The sequence below is a fragment of the Rhagoletis zephyria genome, unplaced genomic scaffold, assembly GCF_001687245.7.
Source record: "Rhagoletis zephyria isolate East Lansing unplaced genomic scaffold, Rhagoletis_zephyria_1.1 Rzeph_scaffold_02251, whole genome shotgun sequence".
Lineage (NCBI taxonomy): Eukaryota > Metazoa > Arthropoda > Insecta > Diptera > Tephritidae > Rhagoletis > Rhagoletis zephyria.
Genome location: NW_016159335.1, coordinates 7819 through 20661, shown reverse-complemented (window position 1 = coordinate 20661; position 12843 = coordinate 7819). Strand labels below are relative to the sequence as shown.

Sequence of the window (12843 nt, the reverse complement as noted above, 5' to 3'; positions counted from 1 at the left end):
GAAATTAGGAAATAAAATACTTTAACTGGTTTTGGAAAAAAATTATACAATTTGTCAAATCGCGTTCGTGCTGACCAAAAAATTGGCAAACAAGGGCAAATTGAGAGGCTAGGCGTACAACCAACTGGTATATTGCACTTAAAAATTAGACAAAATAATCACATATTTACCAAGAATATCCCAAGCTTCAATATTTCCATCAATTCGCGTCAGGAATAATATCCCAGGTCGAGATTCGCTCCACGCCACCGCAGTCAAATCTGTTGCACATCTTCGCCAAAATATTGGCGAATAATTAAAATTTTCCTTCCAAACGGCAAATATTGAACGACCAATAGATACAAAAACTGCTGGGTAAAACGGGTTCTTTTTCAATGCGATAACTGGTCCATCGTGCACCCGAGCAAAATTGATCGTCATCGAAACAGTTTCACGACGTTCTGCACCTGCATATGAACCCAACCAATTAAGCCTTTCAATGCGTCCATAAAATGACGACGTTATAATCGATTGCCTCATTTCTTTTGGATCTTTAGCTTCGAGAATTGTCGCAAAATTGTTGGTATTTTTTGCTGCCTTTTGTGGTGAATCCGGTATCTTACAATGAAATACAGATGAGTCGCAATATATAGAGGTTATTGGCTCATTAAATACAATAGTGAAAATGGGATTAAGCACTTTATTTTTATAAATTGACTCGCTTTGTGTGAGGGCCCTGGGCTGATCACGCCTCATAGCCGCAGCTTGTAGTTTCTTGTCGTTTACCAAATCTAAATTCCAAAATGAAATGGTTCCATCCACAGAGCAGGTAAGGAAAAATTTGTGTATTATCTCTTTATTAGAATCTGTAAAAGCCTTGCCAAAGGAATTCACATGAAACTGGTTTCCTAGCCAATATATGCCGGTAATAGCAGACTTTTGGGATACTTCCAATGCAGACATCATAGCGGCAGGTACAATGGCATCCTCGTTTATCTGTATCGTCCATTTTAAAAAATCAGCTATTAAAACGCGATATTTGCTTTGTGCTGCTGTCAGTATCTCTTCAGTATCAAATTTTTCCACACGTCCTTGAAGATCCCAAGCAATTAGCTGACCATTTTTGCATCCGCCAAATAAAAGATTCGGGTCGTGTGGGCAGAACGAGAGAACAGTTACTTCTTGTGAAGATTCGAATTCCAATTTGTAATTTAAATTATCAGAAAAACTCCACATTAAAATAGGATTTGGTTGCAATACAGCACGCTGGACTATGTCGACATGACGTGATACTAAAAAATCATAATCAATAATGCAGATTGTAGATTATATTCTTAAGAATGAGTTGAGGCAATACTTAAGTCGATTGTAGCTGGGGTATCAAACGTATAAGAAGTGACAATTAATCCAGATAGGTTGTAGTACCAATCGATTCCACAAACGTAGCGTTCATAACTCTTGGAGATGTTAGCAAAACATAGAGTTTCTTTTAAGTATGGCGTAGAGTAGTGCTCAATAGGTTTGTTACAAATATAGGCGTAGTCATTTCTAGCATTATAAAAAAAAAACAAAAGATATTAAATTCACACAATCAAAATTAATCTGTATAATTTCAATGTTTATTTTTCACAGGTAACAAAAATTGTGTCTCCTATAAATAAAGTCCTTGAATATTTTACAATTGTTTAAAAAAAAAAGCAGCGATGTCCCTTCAAATCATGCATCAAAATTTTAGCTTTGTTTCACACGGGCCCGCGTTTGCCCAAAATTTTTAGCCGAAAAAGTGGAACTTATTGTATCCTTCCTGCCTTCCATTTAACCCACCAACTTTTACGCTTCCTACGTGTTTGATGAAATTTTGTACACAGATAATGTTTTGGATTTTAAGGTTAACTGAATAGGCATTATCTTCGAGAAAACTTGTATAAAGTTGCCACCTATTCGAAATTAGTTACAAAATAATTAAAACATCATAATATGGGCATCAAACGGAAGGTACTTTAAAGATCCCTAATTCAAAAATATTTTTAATAGGGTTGCCACCTATTTTGAATCGCATATTTATTTAATTTTTTGTTTAGAAAAAAAAGGTAAATTATTACTATTCATGGGTACCAAGAGAAGGTTGCTAAACAATGCTTTCCCTATACACAAAATGTTGTGTCGTAGGATAATAGTGCAAGGTTGCCACTTATTTTCGATTCTACCCAATTTATATAAAACATCGCAATATGGATATCCTTGTAATACAATTTTTTTTGTGTTAATCTCAAACAACATATTTTTATGTGTACATAGTACACCTACGCTCGAGATATGTACCACTCCTTCAGCGTATTCCGGGATAGGGTTGCCACCTAAATTTTTGAGCAAGAATTTACTTAATAGGTATGGAAATCCATTTTTTTCCAAAATATTTTTTTTAAAGCTATCCAAATTTTGAAAACTTTAAAAAGTATATGCACTCTGGGCAAAGCTCGGTCAACCTGGTACTTTCACTCAATGGTGGTGCAGAAAAAAGTACAATAAATATCTAATAAATTAAGTATTTGAACAACTTTGGCCTTAAAGCGTTTACTAATCCGAAAAATTACCGAAATTACTAATTCTTCCATAGTTACTCGAAAAAATCATATATTTTTTTAAATAAATTTGAGAAGTTTTCAAATAGAATATTTATGTTAAAGGCAACGAAAGTTGGCATCAAATACAGCATACATATATGTGGTCTCAATAGTGTGACACCAAATTAAGAATTGACAGCATGCAGAATATCTGTCCCAGCTATTTTGTAATTTTTGAATTGAAACGATTTTTTTATTTTAAAAATTTGAGATACTTCAAAATGCCACCAATAAACTGCGAAAATGTTCCTCTTACCAAAGCGAACCAATTTTTGCCAATAAAACTAGTGTGCCAAGAAATGAAAAAAATTACATTGATTGCGAAACAAAAATTCCAATTTTGCGATTTTTATTGGCACACTCGAAATTCATTCTGAAATTATTATATACATATGTACATGAGGACATTTTTATATTTCGACTGCTGAGTGGAAGATCGACCTACTCGGCTGCCAGTTAAAAAATGCCCTATATCAAAAAAAAACTTTTCAAGTACGCCCTATTTCGGAATTTGTTTCAAAAACACCCTATCTCAGCCGCCGATTCAAAAATGCCCTATATCATCACATTTTCAATACATTTTGAAGTGAGATAGGGCGTTCTTGAACATAATTCTGAAATAGGGCGTCCTTCAACCAAGTTCTGAGATAGGCTGTTTTTCAATAAAATTCTGAAATAGGGCATTTTTGAAAAGTTTTTGAGATATTTATAACTTTTAAGTAATATGACCTTTACGGTAAGGCGTGCGAATAAACTGAGTCTTGAGGCGAGTTGTATTGCGTTACTCCATTGATACAAGATACAATTAAGTTATTGCTGGGATTCTACGGGGCGTATACGTTACATACACAACTATGTGCCTATGAGCTTGAGTTATTTTGACTTTTTATACCCGAGNTGTATACATTTGTCTATATCTATCTCGATTCGTTTTGGCTGTTACAAACAACCGTTATGTGAACAAAATTAATATACCCTTGTGCACAAGTGCGCTCGGGTATAAAAAAATCTGAATATTGGTTCCGTATGTAGGCTGCTGTGGTGTAGTGATTAAAAGTGCGCAAACCTCCAAGGGTATTTCTGCCATGAAAACCAGCTCATAAAAAATACAATCGCCGTTCAGAGTCGGCGTAAAACAGTAGGGACGCCCTTTGTGGCACAACATCAAAGCGCACGCAACAAATCGGAGGAGCTCGGCCAGACACTAACATCTTGTGTAAGCGCCAATCTATTATTTTTACACGTAGAGATTGAGGTGTTGGCTTGAAACACCGAGACCGCTTGTTCAAATCCCGCCACGTGCAATCCTAACGATAGTAAACAATTTCTGTTCTTTAAAGCAGAATTTATATCGGGAAGAATTGTTAATCACATTAGGTCGATACGATACTAGCGTTCTGGTACTCAATTCCGAAAAATATCGTTTTAAAACTATCGAGTAAAAATATCGGTATCGAATTCCAAAAGTATCGATATGGTATCGTATCGTATCGAAATTCGCGTCCCTACTTAAGACGGTTAACACGTCTTGTGAATCCCCTAAATCTAATTAAATATTTTAGCAAATGTTTATTGCATATTCGAATACTCAGTCTTCTCTTGTCACCATTGTGGACGATGGAGAAAAGTTTTTTATCTGAGAACGAGAAAGAGCAGGGCCTGAGGTTGAAGAGGAAAAATTTGAAGGCAGTGAATCAAACGACGAAGATTAAGAAGAAGTTTCGAGCGTATACTGCAAGACCATTTTTGGTCCTCGGAGTGTATTACGTATGTACGTCTTAAACATTGGAAGCGTTCCTTCCCTCTATCACAATATAATCGGCTTTGTTCTTCGATTTGGTTTCTAGTTTTTATACCCGAGCGCACTTGTGCACAAGGGTATTATAATTTTGTTCGCATAACGATTGTTTGTAACAGCAACAACGAATCGAGATAGATATAGACAAATGTATGCATAAATGCTCAGAATGAAATGAGAAATCGATTAAGCCATGTCTGTCTGTCCGTCCTTTTGTCCGTCCGTATACACGATAACTCGAGAAAACATTAAGATATATCAACGAAATTTGGCAAGTAGGACGCCCTTTAACCAAGGTTTGTTGGGATTGAAAATGGGCATATCGATGGCTGAGTGGAAGATCGACCTATCTCGGCAGCCAGTTCGAAAACATTCTATCTCAAAAAACTTTTCAAGAACGCCCTATTTCAGAATTCGTTTCAAAAACGCCCTATCTCAGCTGCCGATTCAAAAACGCCCTATATCAGCATATTTTCAATACATTTTGAAGTGAGATAAGGCGTTTTTGAACCGAATTTTGAGATAGGGTGTTTTTCAATAAAATTCTGAAATAGGGCGTCCTTGAAAAGTTTTTTGAGATAAAGCGTTTTCGAACTGGCAGCCGAGATAGGTCGATCTTCCACTCAGCCATCGATATGGGCTCATATAACGGTATTTTCAAAAATGCAAAAACTACGCTGCGGTGGAAATTTAACCGCAGCAGTTCAAAGTTGCTAGTGGATACGCGGGTGACGGGTTATGCGTTTTAGGTTTAACCAGAAAATAGAAACTGTGGCAGACTCCTTCTGGTAGTTTAGGAATTTTCCGTGTAAATGAATTAAGCAATTGGAAAAAGCTAATAGCCTTATTCACAAAAAATAAAGTAGCTTTACAAAAGGTTTATGAGTTGAAAAATTTATGAAGACGCCAATTTATAAAGCTTTTTAAACCTACTTTATTTTTTATGAATAAGGCCATAATGCCGAGTTTCCACTAGGCATTGAAATGAAAAAAAATGTTTGCCCTTAAAAAAAAACGCCATGTGGAAATGAACTCAATGACTATTTTTTCACATAATGACACGATTATTTTTAAATGCCCAACTTTGTCATTTGTCATTTCTGCCATTTAATGCCTAGTGGAACTCCAGCATAATACTTTATTCCCCTAATATACTAACAGCCTTGTTTTCTTAATTGAACCGTAAAAGCCGTAAAAGTGAATTGTGAATAAATTCATAACGCTAGTTAATACTATATGTATGTATATACTTACATTCGATTACTGTTGAAAGGTTTTTTTTTTTCAAAAAGGGCGAGCTCATGTTTTACTCTAGAAAATTACACACAAGCACAATCTTTTTTATAAAAGTGGCCGCTAATAATATTTTCGAAAAAAAAACCGAATCCCGAAATGTGAACTACGAATTTGTTTTCACTTATTACTTACCGGTACATATCAATTTGATTAAATTCTAAAGTGTCCAATAAGAGTCGGATATTGGACGAAAGCTCTGGTGGTGGTTTGGTAATTACGGGTTCCATTGATGCCGGAGTTACAGATTTGCTTGAGCCCTGAGCTTGCTCCTTGGAAGCCTCGTCTTCCGAACTATCATCTAACCCCTCTTTAAGGTAAACAAATTATTGTGATTCATATATTGCATAGTTATAATATGGTTTTCTCTAACCTTCATCAATTATCTCGTACAAATATTGTGCCCAGGCATTTGTTGGAAATGTTGGATCAGTTTGCTGTTCCAAGTGAATTAAAGTTGGTGCCGATTGAATACCTATGGTAACTCGTCGTCGCAATATATTTTCAAATTTAACTAATTCACTCGGCAAAAGTTCGACGTATCCATCACGCACGTCCGAAGATTTGCGAAAGGAAAATTCCTTGTTTTCTGGTATCCTTAAGGGATATACACTCTGTACCTCGACCTCAAGTGGAGTTGCATGTTGTTGTTCTATAGTCATCTTTAGTTCATTCTCACTGCCTAGTGATACCCAACGGCGAGGTTTCTTTAACAAACGCTTGTTTACTACCCAACGTTCATATAATTCCATATTTCGAATTATTGATAGCGCCGTTTTAGCATCTGCCGGATTTAGAAAAACAATAAAGGGATCACCCTCTGGCACATCGTCTAGATTTTCCGTCAAGATGGGAGCATAACCAAATAATAAATGATCTTCTAAGTTAAACCCTTGAAGTGCAGCGCTTAAAAATTCGCCGTCTTCTATATCTTCGAGTTGATCTAAAAAATTCTTGTATTTGACTTGTTTCCAAGGGAATTCTTGAGTAACATTTAGTCCAATCAGCAGCTGTAAACGCCGCTGTCCCTTTTCTCTGTAAATTAAAATTATTTGCTCAGTGTTTATTTTATTTTTGTTCTTCAATTATCTTTTGTTGAAATTTGTAATAAATTCAAGGCCAGATTTAAATTAAGCCAAATTGTAGGCCGTTTTATTTATAAATTAGGGATATAACAGTTATGTATAAATTTTATCGCAAGATCAGAAATATTTTTTATTTCATACAATCGCAAGGTGAGCCTAATAAGGGTAAAATAAAGCAGTTTTTATGTCGGCCTTACAGAGCAATTCCGGCTGGTAGTAAAAGGTCTTTCGTAGGACAAATTAAAGATATACGGCAAGATAGTTCGAAATAATTTCGTTATTCTAGCACAAAAGTCTCATTCAGCACTCGGAATGAATAACTCTTTCGCCAGAAAGCACTTGTATATAATTTTTCTTGCGCCGCTTCAACAGTCGCAATATTCGAGTGTGCAAAGCACTGGTGTGCCATTCGTGTCCTCGGCGAGCAGATATGTACTTACTTTTTTTTTTAACTGACTTCAAAAAAAGGATGAGGTTATCAACTCGTCGGAATATATGTATTATATGTTATGTTACCGCATAACTTTGGATTCTATGATTTTTAAAGAAAAGGTGTAACACCTCAGAGGTGGTTCCATACCAATTTGGTTTGGGTCCGATCTTTGGATTATGAAAAAATTAACGGTACTCTTAAATTTTTATATGAGAATTGAAGACGGTTATGTTTTTTGCTTAGAAATTACTTGTAGCATTTTATTGTTTAAAGAGGAAAAAAAATATTTTTAAATAATTTCATTTTATTTTTTTTTAAATTTTGGTTTTTTTTTCTTAATATTAATTCTTTTAATTTCAGAAGTAAAATATTTTTTTATTTTCATAAAATTTTTAGAAACCTATTTAGTTTTTACTTTTCTTTTAATTTACAGTTTTTTTAGTTTAAATTTCTTTCTTTTTTCAGATATAATTGTTTAATTGTTTTGTCTCTTTTTAACTTACTTTATTTTTTTAAATTAAGTTTTTTATTTTTTCTTATTCTTTTTAGGAACTTGTTTTCATTTTCCTTTTTATACCTTTTATGAGCATGAAATGGTATTATGACTTTGGTCCGATGTTTGTAAGTACCAGAACAAAAAGAGATAGACCCATTAAAATGTATACTTATATGATCAGAACGTCGAGCTGAGTTGATTTATCCATGTCCGTCTGTCCGTCTGTCCGTGTCTGTCTGTTGTATGCAATCTAGTCTCTCAATTTTCGAGATATCCGGATCAAATTTGGTAGGTGGGTTTATTTTTATAATGTATTAATCATTTGTCGGAACCGGAAGAATCGGACCACTATAACATATAGCTCCCATACAACTGATTGTTCAGATATGAGATTTTTGGTTATAACTTCTCCATTTATGCAGCTACGAACATGAAATTTTGCAGCACTTGCACCCATTATCAACAGAATGCTTACAGTGAAAATTACAAAGATCGGGTCACTATAACCGATAGCTCCCATACAACTGATTGTTCAGATATAAAATTTTCCGTTATAACTCCTCCATTTATAAAGCTGGGAACAGAAAATTCCGCACTGTTTTCAATAATTATCAACAGAAAACTTACAGTGAAAATTAAAAAGATCGGATAACTATAACCTATAGCTCCCATACAACTGATTGTTCAGATATGAGATTTTTCGTTATAATTCATCCATTTATTTAGCTAGGACCATGAAATTTCGCGCTGTTTTCACTCATTATCAGCAGAAGACTTACAGTGAAAATAACGAAGATCGGGTCACTATAACCTGCAGCCCCCATACAACTGATTGTTCAGATATGAGGTCTTTTATCATATCTCCTCCATTTACGCAGCTAGGAACATGAAATTTCGCACCATTTTCACTCATTATTAACAGAATACGTACAGTGAAAATAACAAGGATCGGGTGACTACAACATATATCTTCCATACATCTGATTGTTCAGATATGGGATTTTACTGTAAAACTCCTTTATTTGAACAGCTAAAACCGATATATTTCGTAAGATATTTTATAAATAATAATACAAAGTCTACTGAGAAAATCGTCAAAATCTATGCTGTATAAGCTTTATCTCCTATAGCACTGATTGTTCAGATACCAGTTTTTGCGATATATCTCCTTTATGTAGGAAACTAAACCCAATAAATTGTGTTACCGGTTTACATACCGATCACATAGCAGAGAAAATCACTTAGATTGGTGCCATATAAAGTATATCTTCCATACCTCTGATTGTTTAGATGCGATTTTTTATATAAGTATATAACTCCTCTATCGATGTATGCAGATGTATTCAAAATCAGTAATCTGTCAAACTAAAATTTGCAGATGTTCATGAAAGGTATGAAGCCTTCGGCATAGCCGAACACAGCGCTGCTCTTACTTGTTTTAATTTATTTTTCATTTTTATTTAATTTTCTGATTTCACTTTTTTAAAAAGAATGTTTTTAATTTAAATTTTTGATCTATTTATCCTTTTTTAATTTTGTTCTTTTCCTTCTAATTATTTAATTTTTTTTTTAATTTTTATGTTTTACTCTAAATAAAAAATTTATAATTGTTCTAATTTTATTTAACTTTTTAAAAACTTATTCTAAAAGGCAAACAGAATAACGTTAAGACCTTCTCGTTTTTAGATCTTTCAGTTGGTCTTTCGGAAGACAGTAAAGATACTTTCCACAATTGATGATTGCATTATGAAAGACAGTTGCCAGAATTGCCCCGTTAAGCACATCTGAAACATACCACATCGATGGCTGAGTAGAAGATCGACCTATCTCGGCAGCCAGTTCGAAAACGCCTTTGATAATCAGTCCATTGCCATTTTGCGACTGATGTAGCAGACTACCGATGGACTTCGATATCTGTGCCATGTTGACACAAATGGAACGGAACGGAATGCTAAAAATTTTTCTTAAATGTTTCTAAGCCGTTCTTAAATTGATAAACAATATTTGAGAAAAGTTTGAAAAATGTTTAGTTTCAAATAATAAACAATAGAGTCCGACCGATTCCAATTTTTTTTCAGGTACCGATGCCGATGCCGATTAATCGGCTTATGGGGAAAGAATCGGCCGATGCCGATGCCGATGCCGATTCCATAAAAAATTACAAATAAATGTATTAATTCATAAAATCAGTTCATTTCAGGGAGTTAAAAAAAAAAAACAAAAGAAAAGAAATAATTGAATTAATTGGCCTGTTATGCAACATTACATACACATATAATATATATACATACATATATCACATTTATGTACATTACACAAAACACTTTTTTTATGGTGCTAAGCAAAAAATATTTAGGAACATAAAATTTCATTTCGTTTTGTACTAAAATACACTCTTTTGCACTCAATGCATCAGAACTTATATGCTAGGTATGTATGTACATACATATAGTGGTCCACAAAATAAAAGAATTGCAATATTTTGACCGATTTTGTCTTTTTTATTTAATGTTTATTATTTTTTTTCATAAAAGTCTAGCTGCTATACAACAAACACCATATAAATTCAGATTTCAAACTATGTACAAAAATTAGAAAAATTCTGCTTATTTTCACCAAAATTTCAAACTTTTTAATCTGAATTTTGGTATGCAGTTTTGTAGACCATTTCATTCTAGTAGTATATGAAGTGCAAGTTTCAAGCTGCTATAAGATCCCGTTAAATTTTGGCAATTTTTTTTTTGCTGGCAGTGTTCTCCATATAAAAGAAAATTGTCGCACATACTTTTGTATGGAAAAAACGTGAAACACCTTCAACAAAAAAAAAATCATTTTTGTGAGTTGTCTGCAAATGTTTTTTAATGTTGGCTGTCGCTTCACCTGAACATTTGAAATTAAAATTAAAAAATTCCAAAGAATCGGCGAAAAAAGGCCGATGCCGATACCAATGCCGATGCTCAATTTTGTGCCGATACTAGCCGATGCCGATGCCGATGCCGATGCCGATTAATCGGTCGGACTCTAATAAACAATGCTTAAAATAAAATTGAGAGATACGACTTTCTCAAACGTTTGAAAATTTATGTTCCAGTATTTGTTGAGTATATATTTCTTCGGTCAGTGTGTATTGCACGAAAAATTTGGAACAATTTCGTCTGTGGACTTAATATAAGTATATAAGACTGCATCACCAAAATAAGTTGGGGGTTTTCCGCCGGGATTACAAAATCTATTATGTTTTAAGACATCCACCAAAATATTTCGGGAAAAATACTAAGATCTACCTTTTGGTTGTTTGTGTTCCGACATCATACTAAGATCTACGTGAACTGGAATGATTTGAAAATACCTCCAAAAATGGAGGTTTTTATGAATAAAAATGGTTTCTTAAAGAACTTTTTGAAGAAATTCCCTCAAATTACAAAGCAGAGTAAACTTAAAAAATCTGCATAAAAATATTTAAAAATCTTTCGAACGGAATCGTAATAATGAGAGTTTTGATGCTGTTTTTTTTTTACTTTTTTCAAAGATTGTTTTAAGAAAAACTTGATTAACTGGGCCAAAACTATTCTCATTTAGACCGATGTGGTTTCAGTAGAAAGTCATTTTCTCGCTCTTTTTATTTCTGTGCACAAAAAAGCCCATTCACGTCCCAATTTTTTCCCCCCTAAATACCAACACATCTTAATTTAACTTGGAATGACGCTCGTTCATCCTAACCTTTCTTTTTCATCCTTTGAAGCAAATAAAGTAATAAAGTATAAGCAAGTAAAGTAATAAATAAATCGGAATGGTTTAGGTTCAGTTCTTCAAGTTTTTTTTTATAACAACCTTAGCAAAAAGTTAAAAAATAGCATCAAAAATCTCATTATTATGATTCCGTTGAAAGTTTTTTTAATTTTTTTTTATTATTTTTATGCAAACTTTGTAAGCTTAAACCGTTAAGTCATTTGAGGATATTTAAATAAAAAAAAATCTTTAAGAAATTATTTGTATTCATAAAAAACTCCATTTTTGGAGGTATTTCCAAATCGGTTCAGGTTTTTCCGAAATATTTTGGTGGAAGTCTTAAAATATAATAGATTTTATACTTCCAATGGAAACACAGTGTGGGGAGTGATGCAGTCTAATTTATATGAATATACTGACTCTTACATCCTAACGTCAATTTTTTACGTCGCCTGATTACTGTTATGTAGGAGAAATATCTTTTCATTTGTCAATAATAGTTATTTTTGTGTTTTTACAAAGCTATCAAACAACGTAAAAAATAAGTATTGGGTTATCACCATTGTAGAGCCTATAATCAGCTGATTACACGAATACACCTAACCAAAACACACGTACAGCCTGTGTATATAACTTTGCGATGGTTATCAGCGAAACCAAAAAAATATTTATGACCCAATAACTGTTCTGTAATAACTCGTTTGTTAAATTTCAGAATTCTTGCTAAAAAATTAATCCAATCGTAAACTTTTTTAAATAAAAACATATGTATGTATCTACACATGTCCGACTGTACTTAAGCTTAACATACTTGAGCATTATTTGATGACATGATGACAGTGTTAAAAGGTTTCGCCATGCTTCGGCAATATCATATTTATAATCCGGATTGTCTTCATCATCTGAGTCCGGTTCCCGCCATCTTTTAATGTGGAGCTTTCCCGAAGTCAGCCTGTTTACAAAAATACGTTAATGATCTTTTTGAGTCAGTTTTATGATTTCTTTTGGGTTATTTAAGAAGATTTTGGCCAGCAAAATAAACTCTCCTTTTCGGGGTGTCTGATATTGAAACCAGATATGTATCTATAACTAGAAAAAATGCTTTCACCTTAACGCGCACGTGCCTGATAAACAAAGTAAATCTCGCAAATCAACTGTCAAAGTTCTCAAGACGATAAGTTCAGTGCATGAAAAAGTGGTAAACTCAATTGGAGGGTAAACTCAAAGAACTTACTATAATTGCAAACCAAAATAATCAGTATTAGAACATCAAACGGAGCTTTGCTTCGTAAGAATTTATAAATTATTTGCTTTTTTTTTTAAAAAATGCGAAATTTTAATGGAATAAATAAAAAATATATGTAAAAATAGGCTATTTTTTATTATTTTGTTAAATATTAAGGGCT

At 33.5% G+C, this 12843-nt stretch overlaps 1 protein-coding gene across 1 annotated transcript in view; it reads right to left on the bottom strand.

Moving 5' to 3' along the window:
* The window catches only part of mmm (missing minor mitochondria), a gene marked incomplete at its 5' end in the record, with an annotated part of 28750 nt that extends 16361 nt beyond the window's left edge, over window positions 1-12389 (bottom strand). The window contains 5 exons of the mRNA XM_017620785.1: window positions 171-1271; window positions 1337-1527; window positions 5830-6004; window positions 6068-6729; window positions 12249-12389. Of these exons, the coding sequence (XP_017476274.1) occupies window positions 171-1271; window positions 1337-1527; window positions 5830-6004; window positions 6068-6729; window positions 12249-12389 (2270 nt within the window). The remainder of the gene's footprint in view (window positions 1-170; window positions 1272-1336; window positions 1528-5829; window positions 6005-6067; window positions 6730-12248) is intronic.
* Between the last annotated feature and the right edge of the window lie 454 nt (window positions 12390-12843).